Source organism: Balaenoptera physalus (genome assembly GCF_965194825.1).
Source record: "Balaenoptera physalus genome assembly, chromosome: 14".
NCBI classification, from domain to species: Eukaryota; Metazoa; Chordata; class Mammalia; order Artiodactyla; family Balaenopteridae; genus Balaenoptera; species Balaenoptera physalus.
The window spans coordinates 47,679,219-47,700,276 of NC_138893.1; the positions used below are offsets into that span (position 1 = coordinate 47,679,219).

Sequence of the window (21,058 nt, forward strand, 5' to 3'; positions counted from 1 at the left end):
GTTCTGACAATTAATATGCCAAAACAGCTGTTCAAGAAAAAATAATTTAATACTACAAAGCTACAGTAATCAAGACAATGTGGTACTGGCACAAAAACAGAAATATAGATCGATGGAACAGGATAGAAAGCCCAGAGATAAACCCACGCACCTATGGTCAACTAATCTATGACAAAAGAGGCAAGGATATACAATGGAAAAAAGACAGTCTCTACAATAAGTGGTGCTGGGAAAACTGGACAGCTACATGTAAAAGAATGAAATTAGAACACTCCCTAACACCATACACAAAAATAAACTCAAGGGCTTCCCTGGTGGCGCAGTGGTTGAGAATCTGCCTGCTAATGCAGGGGACACGGGTTCGAGCCCTGATCTGGAAAGATCCCACATGCCACGGAGCAACTGGGCCCGTGAGCCACAACTACTGAGCCTGCACGTCTGGAGCCTGTACCCCGCAACGGGAGGGGCCACGATAGTGAAAGGCCCGTGCACCGCGATGAAGAGTGGCCCCCACTTGCCACAACTAGAGAAAGCCCTCGCACGAAACGAAGACCCAACACAGCCATAAATAAATAAATAAATAAATAAATAAATAAATAAATAAATAAATAAATAAAGTAGCTATTAAAAAAAAAACCTATCAGGCCGTTGTAAGAAACAACATAGGAATAGCAATTGTCACTAATATTAGTCCTTCTAATCTACCTGCCGCATACAGGTGATTTATATTAAAAAAAACTCAAAATGGATTCGAGACCTAAATGTAAGACCGGACACTATGAAACTCTTAGAGGAAAACATAGGAAGAACACTCTTTGACATAAATCACAGCAATATCTTTTTTGATCCACCTCCTAGAGTAATGGAAATAAAAACAAAAATAAACAAATGGGATCTAATGAAACTTCAAAGCTTTTGCACAGCAAAGGAAACCATAAACAAGACGAAAAGACAACCCTCAGAATGGGAGAAAATATTTGCCAACGAATCAACAGACAAAGGGTTAATCTCCAAAATATATAAACAGCTCATGCAGCTCAATATTAAAAAAACAAACAACCCAAACCAAAAATGGGCAGAAGACCTAAATAGACATTTCTCCAAAGAAGATATACAGATGGCCAAAAGCACATGAAAAGCTGCTCAGCATCACTAATTATTAGAGAAATGCAAATCAAAGCTACAGTGAGGTAGCACACCAGTTAGAATGGGCATCATCAGAAAATCTACAAACAACAAATGCTGGAGAGGGTGTGGAGAAAAGGGAACCCTCTTGCACTGTTGGTGGGAATGTAAATTGATACAGCCACTATGGAGAACAGTATGGAGGTTCCTTAAAAAACTAAAAACAGAATTACCATATGACCCAGCAATCCCACTACTGGGCATATACCCAGAGAAAACCATAATTCAAAAAGACACATGCACCCTAACGTTCACTGCAGCACTATTTACAATAGCCAGGACATGGAAGCGACCTAAATGCCCATCGACAGACGAATGGATAAAGAAGATATGGCACATATATACAATGGAATATTACTCAGCCATAAAAAGGAACGAAATTGGGTCATTTGTAGAGACGTGGCTGGATCTAGAGATCCATCATACAGAGTGAAGTAAATCAGAAAGAGAAAAACAAATATCGTATATTAACGCATATATGTGGAACCTAGAAAAATGGTACAGATGACCTGGTTTGCAGGGCAGAAACTGAGACAAAGATGTAGAGAACAAACGTATGGACACCAAGGGGGGAAAGTGGCGGGGGTGGTGGTGGTAGTGGTGTGATGAATTGGGAGATTGGGATTGACATGTATACACTAATATGTATAAAATGGATAGCTAATGAGAACCTGCTGTATAAAAAAATAAAGTAAAATTCAAAAAAAAAAGAATCAATGAAATCAAAAGCTGATTCTTTGAAAAGATTGATAAAATGAGTAAGCCTATAGCTAAGCTAAGAAAAAAAAGAGATAGATACAATTACTAATGTTAGGAAGGAAAGAGGAACATCACTACAGATTCCATGGAAATTAAAAAGGAATAAAGGAATTCTATGTTTTTGAAGATTCTATTGTTACATTCTCTAGCTCAGAGATTCTTTCCTCAGCCATGTCCAGTCTGCCATCATGTCCAGAGCCCATCAAATACCTTCTTTATTTCTAAATAAAGAACATTTTTGATCTCTGAAAAAAGAAAAAATAATTTAAAACTGTATTAGCCATTAACTCAATGGGTAAAATCAAAAATAAATAAAACGCAAATTAAACAAGGTATTTGTTCAGACAATGAATAAAATAAACATGAAAAATGAGTAAGTGAATGAATGAATAAATAAATAAGACATTTTCTAATCTGGGAGATATTATTTTCAGCTAGTTTACTAATGATCTGCCAACAAAGTGAAATGCCAAAAAAAAAGGTTCTGTACAACATTGTAAATCAACTATACTTCAGTAAAAAAATTAAAAAAAAAAAAAGTTTCTGAAGAGGACCCTAAGGACTAAGGATTGTTGGGTGTCACTTTCATGCCAGCTCTTTTGGCAAACTTTATTAAAATAAAAATACTTAATCACTTGAGATAAAACGAATTGAGGTAACATATGTTTCTAAATGGCAAAAGGTACATCATACGATCCCCAAGAATAGTGGAACATTCATTTCACAATGGACATAAACAATAGAAGAATTTAGTGCAATAAAGACCCCAAGACAGGGGTCACAAAATGCCACTTCAAATATGCATTGACAAGGATTAAGCCAACATTTACAGATTTCAAACTTTTCTAATAAAACAGGAAAACTTGGCACAGTGGGTTTGCTTTACCGCCTTGCGCCAACCAGCCAGATCTGTGATTATGTGTGTGTTAGCTATCCAGCTACCATGGCTGTGCAACTGCCCGCACACCTGCCTTGGCTCCTGTGTAGGACCTGCCTGCCTTAGTGGTGTTTGTGTTGACACCCTAGTCCTCAAGGAATGGAATTCTAAGCCTCCAGACTAAACCAAAGACAGGGAAGTATCCTCCTCCAAGTGCATCTGGTTTTTACAACTGAGATTTTTTTTGAGGCCACATTTTCATTTTTACTTTTCCCTTCATTTGTGTTCCTTAAGATAAGAAAGGATGCTGAGATGCAAAACCTAGCCAAGAGATATTTGGCTGAACTTATCAAAGAAGAATGCTGGAATTCGATGGCTGTGAAAGGCCGAGCTCTTAAGGTAACAGATAGAACTTCAGGTACAACACCTTAGCCAATTAAAATTTTCATGCAAAGTCTCATGGCAGAAAATTTAAAAAAGAAAAAGTTTAAGAAAAGCCATATATAGGAAAGCATTCAAAGCACACCTTGCCCCTTCTTGTACTGACTCCATGTGTCTTTTCCCTTGTCTCGTTCTTTCCTCTCTGCTCAGTCCCCATGTGCTTCTAAGCCAGCATCTCTTAAGCTTTGTTTCAGCACCTCTTTCCCTCTTTCCTCTATGACACCACCTGCATCCGGGTCTCAATATCTGTCTATTCCAAAAAGCCACTTCACTCACATTCCACACAGATTGAAAATTAGACATAATATTATTCACATTTCTTTTTTTTTATATAAATTTATTTATTTTATTTATTTATTTTTGGCTGTGTTGGGTCTTCATTGCTGTGCACGGGCTTTCTTTAGTTGCGGCAAGTGGGGGCTACTCTTCGCTGCAGTGCGTGGCTTCTCATTGCAGTGGCTTGTCTTGTGGAGCACGGGCTCTAGGCGCACGGGCTTCAGTAGTTGTGGCACGTGGGCTCAGTAGATGTGGCTCATGGGCTCTAGAGCACAGGCTCGGTAGTTGTGGCGCACGGGCTTAGTTGCTCTGCGTATTATTCACATTTCTACCTGTACCTGCCTTCACATTTTCTTTTTCTTTTTTTTTTTTAATATTCACAGTGAGATTTTTATGATCTTTTTTTTTTTAATTTATTTTTTAATTTTTGGCTGTGTTAGGTCTTCGTTGCTGCGGGTGGGCTTTCTCTAGTTGCGGTGAGCAGGGTCTACTCTTTGTTGCGGTGTGTGGGCTTCTCATTGTGATGGCTTCTCTTGTTGCGGAGCACAGGCTCTAGGCGCGCGGGCTTCAGTAGTTGTGGCATGTGGGATCAGTAGTTGTGGCTCGCAGGCTCAGTAGTTGTGGCTCGCAGGTCCTAGAGTGTAGGCTCAGTAGTTGTGGTGCACAGGCTTAGTTGCTCCGCGGCATGTGGACCAGGGCTCAAACCCATGTCCCCTGCATTAGCAGGTGGAATCTTAACCACTGAGCCACCAGGGAAGCCCCTACCTTCACATTTTCTAAAGGACTGTTTTTTGTGCCTTTTTATTGAGATTCCTCCCAACACAGTTTCCCTCTTTGTGTAGGGTGACCAAGAGTCCCAGTTTATGCCTGTGGTCCAAGAGTAACTATTAACAGCACCTTTTTCACTTTCAAATATGCCCCCTGTTTAGATAATGAAGTATTGGTCACCCTCCATTTATGTGATTGAGTATGGCTCTAAAACAGGGTTTCTCGAGAACGGCACACTTGGGGCTGGATAATTCTTTGTTTTAGGGGCTGGCCTAAGGATTGGAGGATTTTACAACATCCCTTCCCTCTATCTATCAGGCCCCAGCAGACTCCACGCACCCCCCCCCCAATCAGTGACAATCAAAAATGTCTCCAGACATTGCCAAATGTCCCTGGGGGGCTGGAGAGGATGGGGACAGGGGCCAGCAAAATCACTTCTGGTTGAGAAGCACTGCTCTAGAAATAAATCTTTCACAAAAGCACAGTATTTTTTATACAAAGTTTACACCAATACTGAAGGCATACATTGTTTTATTTTATTTCTTTTTTTTAATTGAAGTAGAGTTGATTTACAATGTTGTGACGATCTCTGCTGTACAGCAAGGTGACTCAGTTATACACATGTAGACATTCTTTTTTTATATTCTTTTCCATCATGGTTTATCACAGGCTATTGAGTATTGTTCCCTGTACTATACATTAGGACCTTGTTGTTTATCTATTCTAAATGTAATAGTTTGCATCTACCAACCCCAAACTCCCAGTCCATCCCTCTCCCTCCCTCCTTCCCCTTGGCAACTGCAAGTCTGTTCTCTGTGTCTATGACTCTGTTTCTATTTTATAGATAAGTTCATTTGTGCCATATTTTAGATTCCACATATAAGTGGTATCATCTGGTATTTGTCTTTCTCTGTCTGACTTACTTCACTTAGTGTGATGATCTCTACATTGTTTTATTTTAAAGAAAGCTTCCATCTGCCATTTCACTCATGCATGATGATAACCTATGGATTAATTTTGATCAGAGAAAATATGCTCCACTCTGCCCCGGATACACACAATTGTTCTAAAAATGGATTTATTTCATTTTTCTCTTTTTTTCCCAAGTGCTTTCACATCCCATGTGTGGTTGAGAACTTCCCAATGAAAGAACGCACAGATGAAGAGTTGAAAGAATTGAAGAGAGTTGTGCAGCAAAAGAAGATTGAAGCAGAGTGTCTTAAAGTACAATTTTAAATATATATGTGTTTATATAAGTGACGTGTTTTGTTTCAGGATTTCCTTCATACAGATTTGAGTTGGAATACTACTTAAGATATGCTTAGATATTAGTTGTGTTTATATTTATATTCCTTGTTTATGTGTAGAATATATTCTAATGAATGTAGGAGCCTATATCCACATTAAGGAGCCTATATCCTAACAACATTGGCTATCCCTCAAATATGATGATATACTTTTAAAATTGAGATTTGGGATTTTGTTCTTGTCCTGGTCAGAAGTTCTTCATCCACACATACTCTTTTTATCACCTCTTATCACTGGGGATTGTGTTTTAAGAGATTGGCCAAGGATGAAGTAGAATCTGTTTTGATGGGATTTATAGTTTTCCTAAAGCAATCCTAGCTTTTTTTCCCCAGCAATCTCTGTCAAACCACTTAAAAACACTGCCCAATTGGTGTAGTTTCATTTTGGCCAGAACTTTGCATCCATTCTTTTTCTAAAACTAAAATGAAGGCATGCTTAATTCTTTTTACATACACATACCAGCCCTATGTGAATAAGTTCCTTTTTAAAATATGAAGAGAAAGTATATTTTTTAATGCTTAAGTACCAAGAAAGACTCAAAATATTTACAAGCAGCTGTCATCCTGACAGAAAAATATGAATATTACACACTATCAAAAGAATTTTTACTCTTATGATTTATCTACAGTCTATCAATTTCTGAGGCTTTCTCTTCGGCAGGTTCAGGACATCACTTTAAATTCAGTTGTTGGCAAGACAATTAACATCTTAAAATGATTGTGGAAATAATTAAGTTGTCCCAAAATTGCCCTTTAGAGAATTCTTCTTTTTGCATAACTTTCATTTCATCTTTTTCTATATTTAGCTACAGAAGGAAATTGTAGAGGTTCAGTCTGCAATTACCTTGGTTAAAAAGCATCATGAAGAGGAGGATGAAGAAGAGGAAGAAGATGGGACAGCAAAAGATACCAACTTGCCCAATTACCTGCTTGGTAGTCTGAGTACTGATTTTAGGGTACATACCTCTTTGTTGTCAAGCCAACTGGAACTTCATTCCAGAGAGGAGAAAATCAACCAAATTATATTACTGAAAGTGGGTGAATTTTTTTCTTTACCCTTGAAAATCTCTAAAACTTTCCATGAGGTGCCTTGCAAAGGCTCAAATTGAAATCTAATGCCAATCAAATGATGTCTTTAAAGTCCACAGAGAAATATCCACATGGCTAGCATCCATGTTCTTTAAACAGAGCTCGTGGACAAGAGTTGTTTTCTTCCATTTGGAGTGGGTTCTGTGATACCAGGTTTTCTAAAGAGCACCCTCCACTGGCTAACACCGCGAACCATTTTTCTACTTAGATCTTCGGGAAACTCAAAGATAAAAGAAATCCTTGAATGCCACCTCCTAGGTAACCCAGATGTCAATTAGGACCTCCTTGTAAGATCAAGATGTGAATGCTTGTCTATCTCCTTAATCTAGGAAAATACAATTTCCTCTCTAAGATTTCTGTAAGTTCTGGGGCTCAGGGATAAGGTATGGTGTCCTTCAGGCTCTAAGCTCCTACTCCTTGCTTTCAACCAAACAAGTCAGTTTCAGAACACACCTGTACATGCCTACTGAAGGTTTTTGAAAACTCAGTAACTGAGATTGCACCAATGAAGATGGTTTGAAATTTAATGTTTGGCCATTCCTATTCCTGAAGATCCTTCAGCCATGTCTGCAATTTGAGTTCTAGCCTCCTGCTGTGTTACTCTGCTCTCCCTTCCTATCTTTTTCTCTTCTTTGTCTCCTCCAATACCCGAAATTCCTGTGCATTTATACGGAGAACCGTTGAGTTATCCCTTTTGTTGCTTAGCTTCTGCTGACCTATGCCCTCAGTGTCTCACCTTCCTGCTGCTTTATTAAGGTGTTTTCCTACAAGAAAGTAATTTCAGCCTAAGAGAAATTCTGGTGCCAGCCGTTAAGATCATTTTCTACCCTGCTTTAATGGTTTCATCTTCAGTAGGATAGATATATAGACTGAACTCTGATGGTAAAGTCAAGTCTACTTTTAGTTTGACCCATCATTCTACTCATCAGCAGAGCTAGGGGCAATCCAGTTGGACCCACATCCACCTTAGTAACTGGCTGATCCAACTGGACAGCTTGGGTTCCCTTTCTACCTGAAAATGACCTGTCCATACAGAGGAAGAATATTGTGTGTAGTTGTGCTTCTCTGGAAGATTCTCCAGACCTCTATAGGCCATCTTTTCCTCACCTCCTCTCCCCAAACCTGGTTCCAAAGAAAAGATATTTCCCAACTTTAATACTGAATATTGCTTTTTAAATATTTTTATGATGGATTTTTTAAAGAACATACACAAAAGTAGAGAGAATAGCCCAAAGAGCCTCCAAGTATCCATTACCCGCTTATCAATATACCTGCACACTGAGTTACGTCGTACATTTCTGGAAGTACGTTGTAGTATAACAGTTATGCTGTTGCTTAACCTTACCCATGGTGGGATGCCACTATAGATTACTGGACCAATAAATGACTTAATATAAACAGTATTTTAGAAAGATTAATTTGCTTATAATTTGTAAAGTGATTTTGGAGGGAAAGTAAAACTGTGGGACCATGTTGCCAGTAAAGGTATAATACATGGTGTGTTTATAATAACATATTGATATTTCAGGATATTATTTACAAGGTAAAAACTGCTTTCAATAGTGAGTTTGATGCTGCATATAAACAAAAAGAGATTGAAATTGCACGTGTGAAGGAAAAAAATGTAAGAATTCAAGAAATTGTTTTAGATCTGGAGTTGGAAGAATCAGTCTGGCAACCAGAATTTGAGGACTGTGAGAAGCCAGAGAGAACCCTTATTGTGGAAAGTACTGAGGTACGATTATCCGTACATCATCTCTTCCCTTCTTTCTCATGACATTTTCCAGGCTCTTATTTATTCTTCTTGTTTTTGCTACCAGAAGCAACTGTATAAGGTAGCATTCTTGGTTACAAGTAACAAAAACAGTTAACATAGCCCCAGCAATAATGAGGATTTCTTCTATGAATGCCATAGAGTCCAGAGAAGATTTGGACACCAAGCCTAGAAAGAAGCAGGAACCACACACTGGAACCTTGTGGAGAGTCCAGAAGTGCTCTTTCTTCATCTCTTGACTCACTTCTCTCTGCATTTCAGCTGCCTCTAGCAGTTTCTATGTTATATCGCCTATGCTCAAGAAAGCAACTTGTCCAAACTATAATCTCTTAGTCCTAGTTCTGGATTCACCTGGGAAGGGGCTTCTTGGCCCAACTTGGGTCCAGCACCTGTACCCATGGAGGTTGGGTCACATAATGGGAATGAGGCTGATGGAGCTCCAGTAATTATCTAGCCATTAGAGTAGTATGGGTCCCAGAGAAAGGGACTCACTGGACAGCCTTCTTAAAAGGTGTTTAGCACAAATGCAGTTACAAGTAAATGCTTAAAGAAAACAATTCAAATATAACCATATTTCATTTATAAAAAGTAACTCAAAGAGAATACCCTTGCTCACATGAAACCATCTTGATTACTTTGGGGCAAAAGATAATAGTGTTGCTTAGAAGTAATAACAAACACTTATACAGTCCCTGTTAACAGTAACCATCTATTTTTCTAACTGTCTCATTTTGGACCTCATCTTCATTCCAAGATAGGAAATTGGTTGCAAAATCTGGATAGTCCCTCTATCTCCTTAATCCCTTCTAACCTCCTCCCGGTGTGTGGAAAGAAAGTATGGCTTGAATTTTCTAAGGATAACAGCAGGAAACCACATTTTCTCTTTCAGATTACAGCTCAGAGACATATTAATCCATGGCAAAAAGCCAAAACAGAATTGCTTGTGACCCGTGAAATGGAGCGATTGCTTCTGTCACGGGTATGCAGTTTTTTTCAAATGGTACCTAAGACCCTTTTCCTTTTAGGGATATTTGTTCCTAATTTGGTTGAATAGTCTTGTACTCCACCATAGAAACACATCAAGGCATTTGTCGTGGTCAGAGGTCACTGGAATCTCAGTGGCCTCCTCTTCTCCCCTCCATGCATGCCACTGCCCACCCTCCCCAATCCTAAATGCAGTCATTCTAACATTGGGGACAGGGGGGCAGTCCCCAGTGCCACTGGAGTGTCAGATCTCTGTCTCAGTGACCCTCTCTGACTTTGGCTCTTTCCCAAGGGCCCCAACACAAGACGCCGAGCCCTCATGGACATGATGGGAGGAGTTCTGGAAGTCAAGAAGGAAGACATTTTGAGAATGGTGAGATTCCTGGCCATCTTTGTGGAAGGTGGAATGGGATGGAAAGAGCTACTTAAATGTGACCATTTTTTCCCATGTGAACCTGAGTTGTAGAAATTCTACAGTGACAAATATACCACCCCCCAGTACCTTATAAACTTACCACATCAGGCAAAGAAGAAGAAGTTTGAAACCCCAGGCTTGCCTTACAATCTGATGAAAAGCAAACAAATGAACAACAGCAAAAAAACAAACCACAGTTGTTTGGGTCTCTACAGAAAGCAGGGATAATACTGCACCTCCAATTCTCCAGATAAACCAAGAAACATTCCCTTTGATACCTGACATAGGTATCCCTGGAGCTCAGGCATAGTTCTAGCTATGAAGATATCAACTCACACTTCTGAACTTGTCACCTAAGAGTCAGGGTACATCCCAAAATGCTTGCCCTCACTTAAGTCACAGAAAAACCATTGTAACATTTTTTCATATCCTTTGGTCAAAGTGTTAGGTCGTTGCCTTGCCAATGTGAAGAACTATACCCTTTTAAAGGGCTCTTTTTTTTTAACTGTAACAATAACTCTGAGTTTTACTGTATTGCTATATTTATGTTTAACCTAGAATATATGTTTTCCTTTATATCTTCAGGTGATTCCTCAACCTGCTTTCATGTCAAAGCCTGATGCTTTGTGGTCTGAAGAGGAAAGGAAACAATTCAAAGCGTATGAGAAAAAAGTCAAGGAATTAAATGAAGAAAGAGATAAGTATAGAAAGGTCAGAAGAGCAAAGAATATAACCTACCTTATCAAGGGTTTTGTTTCAGTATCTTTTCAAATGAAGTGCTCTTTATTTTCTCAGTGTCTTTAGCAGCCTAAGGATGGTGTTTTGGCTTAAATTCTCAAGAGAATTTGAAGAAGGGAATGGAGATAAATTTAAAGACTTGGGACAATTTAAAATGAAAAGAACATATAGCAATTTTTTAAAGTTCTTATTGATTTCAAATTTCACATCATTACAGTTCATTTGGTCCTTTATTCATTCTTCAAATATCTAATGAACACCTATGATAGTATGTTCAAGGCACTGCAAGGTACTGCTCTCTATTGCCTACGTCAATTTGAGCTGTATTCTCTTGCTTGACTTGCTCTCAATTTCAAGGAAAAGACTTGAGAGAAAAATGACACAGTCAATAAAGTTCTAATTTGAGATTTTTGCAGTGCAGTTCTCCCACTTTTATCCTTCCATCATAAAGAAACATTCCCACATTAAAAGTGCTTACAATTATAATAGAGATGTAAAAGGTGATGGTATACAACCAAGTAAATGATATTTATTCTTCTGTGAAGAAAGTAAAATCATACCATCATTTGAGGCAGGGCAGTTTGTCAGCTTTATGGTGAACAATTCCTTTGAACATATTGTTAACTTGTCCCTGCTTTTATTCACTGCAGTCCTCTAACAACGTCTTTGTATTTTATCCAAAATGAGTAGTTTTGAATGCAGTAAAGATTTCAAGAAGTTACGGAGTATAGATGCCTAAAGTGGTGCCATTTACTCCACAGTCTTGCACTGTAAAATAGTCTGCTGCCTACACCTTCACCCCCTGCTCCTTGGCCATGCTCACCTGGTAAAACCTCAGCCTTGATTAAACCAGGACTCAACCTTCTCTGCACCTGCACCATGCAGTGGGTAAAGGAAAAATACTGACTGGTTGCAGTCTAATGACCTTAATCTTTATTGGGTCCCTAAAGCTGCTCAACAATGCTATTCCCCCTAGCTTTCAATTTCCCCCTAGCTTAATCCACATCACCTTGGGGATCTTTTTTAAAATACAGGTTCAGAGTCCGTCATTCTGAGGACATAGAAGGACCCTGAGATTCTGCATTTCTAACAAGTAACCACGTGGTGCAGCTTCTGCTGGTGGGTGGACCACAAGATCCTAGCAAGATCCTAGAGGACCACTTCATGTGTTCTCCGCTACCCTCAAACCTCCAACACCTGACCCTCAACTCACTCTCACCTTATTTTCTTTTTCACTGAGAGAAGAGAAGCAACTAAAAGAGATTTTCCTTACGCCTCTCCCACCACATCTACACCCACCTGCCTTGAATCCACAGATCCTCCCTGCCTTTCTGTTCCTTATGGGTGAAATGGCCTTGCAGCTGCCCAAGCCTGGTCTTCCCCTCGTGCACTAGGTCCCATCCCATCTTACCTGTTCAGTGCTGTTACTCCAGCAGTTTGCCCCTTTTCCCTGCATCATCAGTTTTCCCCCTCTACTGGATTTTTCCATAGACACGTGCTGTAGTCTTACACATTGTATACATCTCTCATCTTATACAAAAGAAAAAAAGACTCCCTTGAACGGGATTCTGGAGTTCTTTCTATTACTCTTGTGACTTTGGGGTTAGTCTGAATTTATTTCAAAATAAAAAGTTAAAAGAAAAGAAAAAACAAACACTCCCTTGACTCCACCTTCCTCTCAATCCACTGCTCAATGTCTCCTCGAAAAACTGATGTTCACCGTCTCTAATTCCCCTCTTTTAAAAGAATCTTTTTTAAAAAAAACTTTTGTGTTATGGAAAATGTCAAACATATATAATGACCCCCTTATGCAGCTTCAACAATTATTGACTAATGCAAATCTTATCTCATTTTATACCTCTACCTACTTCCCTGACACTGAATTATTTTTTCAGTCATTTAAAAAAAATTTTTTTTTAATTTATATTTTGGCTGAGTTGGGTCTTCACTGATGTGCACGGGCTTTCTCTAGTTGCAGCAAGCGAGGGCTACTCTTTGTTGCGGTGTGCACGGCCTTCTCATTGCGGTGGCTTCTCTTGTTGTGGAGCATGGGCTCTAGGTGCATGAACTTCAGTAGTTGCAGCATGCGGGCTCAGTAGTTGCGGCGCATGGGCTTAGTAGTTGTGGTGCCCGGGCTTAGTTGCTCCATGGCATGTGGGATCTTCCTGGACCAGGGATCGAACCCGCATCCCCTGCACTGGAAGGCGGATTCTTAACCACTGGACTACCAGGGACGTCCCGGGAATGGGAGAAAATCTTGATGTGATGGATTCTACATTGTTTATTCATCCTTCCTACTTGGTCTTCCGTCTCTCACCTCCCCTGCTTCTCGTTTCTCAGCATCTGATACAGACATTTTTAGACAAAATTAGATTCCCCCAGGAAGGTTTGAGGGAAACTTGTGTTTTTAACCAATACTCCTTGAGTTCCCACTATGTGCACTATGTTAGATCCAAGGGACACGTGGTGAATAGAAAGACACAGCCCTCAACCCTCAGTGTTCACTATCTGGTGGTGAAGGGAGTTATATATTAACTGGACATTCACAAAATAATTATTTAGCTACAATGTGATAAATTAGGAAGGACAAGTTCAAATGCCATCTATAACAGTAAACACAGAGGCACTGACTTAGATTGGGGTGTTCACCTGGTCCCCTTTACAGGCTGGCATGCCCATCCCTTTGCTGCTGTGAGTGCTGCAGCTGAAGGCTTATACCCAAGGCCACTGGAGTCTTGTCCTTGGCTGACCAAGGGGGCATTATTGTCCAGAGACACCGCAAGGTTATACCGCTGCTCCCACCCAGAATAGCCAGCAATTGACTGATGAGATGGGGGTATGAAAGTCCAGCCCTCTTGGCTCACATTGGGACAGGTCAGCAGAGCTTCTCTATTACCCTTATACCCCTGAGAATCAGGCCAAGGCTGGGCCACCTGAAAGCACATCATAGCTCAGCTCCTGCCCCTTCCTACCCGTTTCCCTCACCCCCGTATAGGTGTCAAAAGAGCACTCCCTCCAGAAATCATGTGCACTGGAATCCTGTGCCAGACTTTGCTGCTAAGACTCAAGATAGTGCCCAAGACAGGACCCAAGAAAGGCTTCCTTGAGAAAGTGGCATTTGTTCTCACATTAGAAGAATGAGAAAGAATGAACAGGTTGAAGAGTGAGGAAGGGACAGCAGGCAGATGGGAAAGCATGGAGAAGGGCCTGCAATGAGAAGAGTGTGGGGCATTTGAAGAACAGTTTTAGCAAAAGGCCATTTTGATATCATAAAAAGTTCCTTTCAGACCAGAGAGCTTCAAAAGCCTGAAAGCTCAGTGTTTTAAAGAAGGGTGCATAGGGGACCCTTGGACAATCTGGCCTCAGGAGGCTGAGTCTTTGGCCATTTGCCATATAATGATGCTTCCATTATCCAGAAACACCTGAACTTGATAAACAACTACTAGGAGGCCACAATTCATAGGATTTTTCCATTCCTATGAGATAGTGTCATAAATTATTATAAGCAAATTGGCCCAGAGCTGTATTTGTTTTATTTTTAATATTTCCTCATTGCTTAATTAGCCTAGTTTAGGTGGTGTTTCTCCTTGTATCATATATTTCTATACATTTTGCTAAACTTCTCTCTCCATAATCTTCCCAGGGTTAGTCTCTTCCTTTATTAAACCAGCATAGAGAAAACTTGGTTTTTTAAAATAAATTTAAAATAATAACAACATTCTACCATCATAGTAATAATTGATTCAGGTAAGAATTATCAATGGATGCTAAAAGTTTGATGAGAAACAAGATTTTTTACATAGTCTCAAAGTATTTTCCCACAAATCAATTACAAATGGAAAAGCGGGAATGGTACAATAGAGAAACTAGCAGACGCTACCTAACCCAGTGATCACAGTTAACATCAGCCAAAGTGAAACGCAGCAGCATTGTGTCTCCTGAAGTGGTGCACTGGGAAGGACACAACATGATTTGTGGAGCATTCCTGCTAGAAATGTACATGCTGGTCTAAGCATAGGAAACGCCAGACAGACCTAACCTGAGTGGCAGACCCCAAAATAACTAGCTTGTATTCAAGTGTCTGCAGCTTATTCTGAAATGGTTGAGAGAGAGAGCAAGGGGGGGAGATTGAGCAAGCAATAAAGGAAATGGGGTAGAATATTAACCGTTGATTAATTTGGTTAAAAGCATATGAGAATTCTTTGTCCTATTCTTGCATCTTTTCTGTAAATTTTGAAGTTATATCAAAATTTAAAAGTTACCAAAAATTTCTAAGGTAAAAATAGTTTGTAACAGTATGTCTAGGTTTGATCTGCAGATGTCATTCTCTTTAAAAACATAAATTTCTATCTTTCTACTTACCTACTGTGTGCTTAGTGCTAAGTCTTGTTGGAATTTTAAAGAAGGAGGTGGTACTTTTTCCTTCTGATGTAGATCTATTTGGAGGGAGAAAACAAGAGAGAGTATAAATAACGTAAATATGTATATATACAGTTCACCCCTAAAATGACTCAGGTTTAGGGCCCCTGACCCTCCTCACAGTCGAAAATCCGAGTGTAATTTTACCGTTGGCCCTCCACATCTGTGGATTCAACCATCCGTGGATGGTGTAGTACTGTGATACATATTTGTTGAAAAAAAAAATCTGTGTATAAATGGACACACACAGTTCAAACCCATGTTATTCAACCACCAACTGTATTCATAACTTAAAAATAAATCAAGATTTCTTAGGGCCAGATTGTGTGCCTGGAAATTTCTGTCCTGTATAGATTCAGAATTTTCCGGAAAACTTTGCTGCAATTTGTTTTACTAGACCTCTGTCTGCTTGCATCATTAGCCCTGATTAGTGATTTTAACTTTTTTTTTCCAGTGTAATCTTTTTTAAGCAAAAATCTCAGATTCACAATATAACAGACGCAGCAGAAACATCTCTGGTTAAAGGGGGAGCCCAGAGTACCTCATGAGGCCTGCCCTCCACCTGCCCATTTCTTTTAGCAAAATGTAAACAACCACTTCCTAGGAACATTTGATGTTCCTAAATGTTAACTTTGCTGTTGATTTCCTTTTAGTCATTAGAAACAGAAATGAAGAAACTTCAAAACTCTATTCAAGAAAGCACACAGAATTTTGATGAACATTTGAAAAGACTCTTTGAAAGGAGAGTGAGGGCGGAGATGGTTGTCAGCCAGGTAAATAAAAGCTTTACTTATACGACTTGTTCTTTTAAGGAGCCTCCAGGGCCTCTCATTGCTCTTAGGACAAAGACCAACACCCTGTCTGGCATCCAGGTCCTGCACTCGCCGTGACTCCTGCTCCAGCCTCACCTGTGCCACCCTCCCCCTCACTTGCCATGCTCAGTTCTCTGCCTCCTGTTCACATCTCCTTTCTCCCAATGCGGCAGTAAGACTCTGCCCACTTCTCTGCTTCCTGGGCTACATCTACTCATCTGTCAGGTCCCAGACTAGGTTAGATCTTCTTGTTATATACTCTGTTCTTTTACTTCCTATCACTTGTTACAACTGAATTTTAATTTATTGTGAATCACTTTTTAATGCTCCCAAGACTATAAGCTCCATGAGGGTAGGGACTGAGTCTGTCTTGTTCATTTTTGTATTTCCAGCAACTAGCAAAGGGCTGGGCTCATCCTGTATGTTGAATGAATGAATAATATACATGCCCCAAAAGATCAGATGAAAAATCTGACTTAATTTGATTCAGCAGTAAGAATATAAATGAAGCATACAATAACTTGGAAGCAAGAAGACCAAGAATGAAGGCTTTAAATTCTGAGGGAAAATTATTCCTAACATTAGATTCTATACCTGACCAAACTATCAATTGAATGTGAGAGGAGAATAATATTTTGAGAAATGCAAGGTCTCAAAAATTTATATGCACCCATTCTCTGGAAGCTAATGGAAGATGTATCTCACCAAAGCAAAGGGGTCAACCAAAAAAGATGAGAGAGGTTAAGGAACCTCCAGGAGGATGTCTGTATTGTCAGGGTCCTAATAGGAATGGTACCCTGAAAGGGTTACATTTAAGAGAGGTAATGCAGGGACTCTTTACTGAGGTATGGGCAGGGTTAAGAGAAACAGTAAAGAATGGTGAAACAGCCAGAGACTAGAAACGATGGGAAGCCAGTGTCATCCCTAGAGTTAAAGAGGCAAGGGAAGGGCACTATTACCAGGACCCAGCAAGACCTGTAGCCATGGGAGAGCGGCTGTTCCTCAGTTATCGTGGCCACAGATAGAAGAACATAATCACCGGCCCAGCAGGGAGGGGATGTATGCATATGGTAGTTGGGTGGGGGGAGATTGGGAATGAATGCTCCAGCATTAGTCTTAAGAGTGTGTTAGTCATAACGGCCAAAAAGTAGAAATAATCCAAATGTCCAACAACTATGAATGGATAAATAAAATGTGGTTTATCCCTATAATGGCATATTATTCAGCTACAAAAAGAATGTAATAATACATTCTACAGCATGGATGAACCTTGAAAACATGCTAAGTGAAAGAAGCCAGACACTCTAGGACACATATTGAATGATTCCATATATATGAAATGTCCAGAATAGGCAAATCCATAGAGACAGAAAGTTAATTAGTGGTTGCTTTGGGTGGAGGCGGGAAGGCCTCTGGGAGGTGTGGGGAGAAATGGGAAATGGCTGCTAATGGATTTCTTTTAGAAGTGATGAAATATTCTAAAATTGTGGTGATGGTTGCACAACTGGGAATCTAATTTTTAAAAACCATTGAATTACAGACTTTAAAGGAGTGAATTCTATGGATTGTGAAATACATCTTAATAAAGCTGTTATTTTAAAAAGATATACTTAGAACATCTTTTCATACAAGACAATGAGGAAACTATCAAAGACTACTAAGTAACATCAAAAGGACTCAGGAGTCAACTTTAAAAGCTCCCCTAAATGGGACAATTTAAGATTCAACAATAATAATAATTGCAATTAACTGAAACCTATCAAATTTGTTAGATTAATGAATGTGTGATATTTTAAAAATAAAAATGCCATCAAAGGATAACAACAAATTTATTATCTAAAAACTAATAAAGTGTCAAGTGTTTACTGTTTTCCTGTATGAACTACACTGCTAGGTAACCAAATAGATAGGGAGAAGCATCCCTTTATAAGAGGATTTCAATCAGTAAGTGAAAAAGGAATGATAGAAATATAACATCACCATTTTGCAGCTCCCAATGGATTAATGGACCCGGGCATTGAGATCTACAGCTGCTAACATCTCAAAAAGAAAGACAACTTGATACTACCTGTTTCCTGATCAAAAAACACAATATCCTTTATGGTCTTCATAAAAGGATCAAACATAGGTCTGATCTGTCCTCTGATTCAGCTGGCAATTTTCAGGAAATACATGGGATAAAGAACTCTGATAAACTTGCCATAAGTATGCAGTTAGCAAAACCCAGACTAGGTGAAACTACAGATAACTGCAAATAAATGTGAGGAAAGGAAAGGGCTGAAAGGGAACCTGTGGATTATAAGAGACTTTTAAAATGTGACAGTTTTTTCACCAGCAAGTTATACAATAGTCCCTAGAGATACATATTTGGGTAATAATACTGCAAAGAAACATAAAGAGGTGATTACTATAAAAGTCAGTACAATGGTTATTATCGGGGTTGAGATTAGAATGGGGACACATGGAAAGGGCTCTGGTAAAGTGGTAAAGTTCTAGTTCTTAACTGAGTGGTGATTACAAGGGTGTTTTGCCTTTATAATAACTCATTCAACTATACATTTGTTTTACGTATTTTCCTATGTATGTGTTTTATCTTACAATGAAAATTGAAAAAGGTAAAAACAACTGAGCCGTTATTGTAAGTTTATATTCCCTTTTTCTTAAAAAGAATTTCTCTTACTTGTATGTCATAAACTTGCTTGATGAGTGCCAAGTCTGTGACCCTCAATAGGAAATCCTTTCAAAGGTAGGCATATTGATCATTTTCCCCCTTTTTAAATATTTCTACAGGAAGAATTGAAAATAAACAACCTTGTTTTTTCCTTACTGTTGGATGAAGAAATAAGCTCTAGAGAAGCCTTCCTGAACAACTACCTTGCAAGGAAGCAGGAGGAGAAAGTAAGTATAGTGTCTGATACCTGAGTACAAGCATCTTCTGACAAAGGGGATCCCTCTTAACAAGAGCTCACATGCCTAGCCCCTTCCTTCCTTCTACATTCCTACTCAACTGTGTGCGTTCCTTGGCTCCCTGTCTGGGACTTTGCTCCAGGGTCAGATGAAAGTGCCCACTCCAATCTGTTCATAAATTTATGTGATTCTGCGTCTGCAATCATTTAGTCAAACGAACTATGTAACTTTCATATGACATATGGTTTATAAAATGAGGCCATGTGGCTTCATGGTTGAAGGGGCCCACTTTTAACCACTGACTAGCTATGGGACCTTGGACAAGACACATAACCTTTAAAGCTATTTTCAATCTCTTCTCTAGGGAATATTGTTCTCTCTGGACCATTTGGCACCCTAAGTTTCACTAAATATATAAGTAATGGGTTAGCTTATAGAATGAAAAGCTGTCATATTTTGAAAAACTCAAATAGGAGCATGAATAGATATGTTTCATTAAAGAGACAATGAATACAAAATACATGTCACATAATAATTTTCAAAAGATGTCAGCTTTTATTAGTATTAATAAATGACATTTATGAATGAATGATACAAAGTATCAAATGACATATGTAATTATTGTTGCCAAGAGTCTGTTAAAGGGCATATGCAAAGCACCTTCTAAATACAACCCTACTCATAACAACCCTACAGAGTATGGGCTTTCTTTTGTAGGTGAGGAGTCCATCTCAGAGAGACTGGTAACAGGCTAAGTCACTCACTAGTGTGTAACATGCCAGAAATTGGAACTGTAGATATAAATAAAGACCCTCCAAATAAGAATAAGCAGACTATTTATTCAGAGCTTGGTATAGTAAGGGAATCAGCCACCATCACTTGTGTTTGGCAGACACTCAAAGGCAGGCAGGGGGATGAGAAAGCTTTATAATGAATAGAAGAGAGGGCTTCAGCTATTCCCTGATTCGAAGTTGTTGGCATGGAGGAGCCTGGGGCAAGTTAATTAGAAGCTTAGCAACCTATGTGCTTGGTTTGGGAAGCAGCTTTGGCTTTCTCTGGTTGGTCCTAAGTTGAAAATGGTGGCAAAAATTAGGAAAGCTGAACGTTATTGACCAAGTCCTGGCAGTCTAGGGCCGATTGCTGCAGAGGCTGTGGTTTCACTTTCTGGCTGGGTGTAGTTTATGGGTCAGGGCACTATCTTTATATACGGTCTGGCCGTTGTCCATTTATATATTCAGTCTCTCAGAACCAAGGTCCATGCAACTCCCAAGTCTGTGCAATTTCATCATCCATACTGCCCTGCCAAGAGTGTAGTGTGCTCCCTGGTCACTTACACACTCACATACAGAGCTGGCTACCCTTCGAAACAGGTGAGTGGATGTTTGTCCTTTCAGCCTCCAGTCAGTTTACTTTCTTCTGTGAATGTTATCTGTAATCGATACTTCACTCCACATTTATCTTGTACTAGGGAATTCCTTGTTCTTTTCAGTATCCCCAGTATTTTTGTTTATCCTGAAAACTCTCCGGTTCCAATCTTCTGTTCCTGATGTTATTATAGAGCCAGACCACAGAGGCCATCCGGAAATCTAGAGAAGACCTCGATATGTACAAGGAACACTATGACAACTTACTGGCGGAAGACAAAGTGAGAGCTGTTGTCTCACCCACTCGCTAATGCAATAGAGTTGCTGCTGCCTGGATTTGGGGAAGATTAAGGGGGATATAATTTAATTTCCTCATAGATTTTTCTCCTACTGCAATTCACAATTACAGGTGTACTTCATTCTATGCCACTGTGTGTTTCTAAAAATCACTGTGTAAAATAAATTTTTGTAAACTTCTCTCGTTTAAGCTTTCTCTTGTACGAAAAAGAGAGAGCTCATCTAGACTTTGGAGCTTTTTGAACTTCAGGTTGCAAGCCCCATTAGTTGGTTATGAAATCAATTTAGTAGGCTATGACCAGCAGATTTATAATGGAAAAGAATAGGATAGAAAAGCAAACAGAAGAATAGAATAGAACGGAATGGAATAAAATAGAGGTAACTTGCATGTTTTACAGGTAAATATCATTTTGTGAAACTTCAGTTCTGAATGATTTCTAAGACCTCTTATATGAAATAATGTTTTAAATTTACTGAGGTGCTTCTTGTTCAAAGTAAATCTTTGTTAAGTCCTTGCACAGTGAGTGGTCACCCTCTAACAAGTTTATAAACCAAGTTTTCATGGATTTTTAAAATCAAAGTGATACAACCTATATTTTAAAGAGTATTGTCAACAAATAAAACCTTCGGAACAAAGTTGCAATCC

The 21,058-nt window shown here is 39.3% G+C and overlaps 1 protein-coding gene across 11 annotated transcripts in view; it reads left to right on the forward strand.

Moving 5' to 3' along the window:
- CFAP43 (cilia and flagella associated protein 43) overlaps positions 1 to 21,058 on the forward strand; it is a 123,493-nt gene that overhangs the window by 88,409 nt on the left and 14,026 nt on the right. For 8 of the 11 annotated variants that reach the window (XR_014253453.1, XM_082425056.1, XM_082425059.1 and 5 more), the window contains 10 exons: positions 3,116 to 3,220; positions 5,414 to 5,530; positions 6,420 to 6,647; positions 8,231 to 8,437; positions 9,366 to 9,455; positions 9,753 to 9,833; positions 10,461 to 10,586; positions 15,686 to 15,805; positions 18,635 to 18,742; positions 20,310 to 20,396. Coding sequence is in view for 10 of the 11 variants with exons in the window: in XM_082425056.1 (XP_082281182.1) it covers positions 3,116 to 3,220; positions 5,414 to 5,530; positions 6,420 to 6,647; positions 8,231 to 8,437; positions 9,366 to 9,455; positions 9,753 to 9,833; positions 10,461 to 10,586; positions 15,686 to 15,805; positions 18,635 to 18,742; positions 20,310 to 20,396 (1,269 nt within the window). In the remaining variant the exon portion in view is untranslated. The remainder of the gene's footprint in view (positions 1 to 3,115; positions 3,221 to 5,413; positions 5,531 to 6,419; positions 6,648 to 8,230; positions 8,438 to 9,365; positions 9,456 to 9,752; positions 9,834 to 10,460; positions 10,587 to 15,685; positions 15,806 to 18,634; positions 18,743 to 20,309; positions 20,397 to 21,058) is intronic. The other 3 variants (XM_082425058.1, XM_082425061.1, XM_082425060.1) reach the window with 3 other exon arrangements.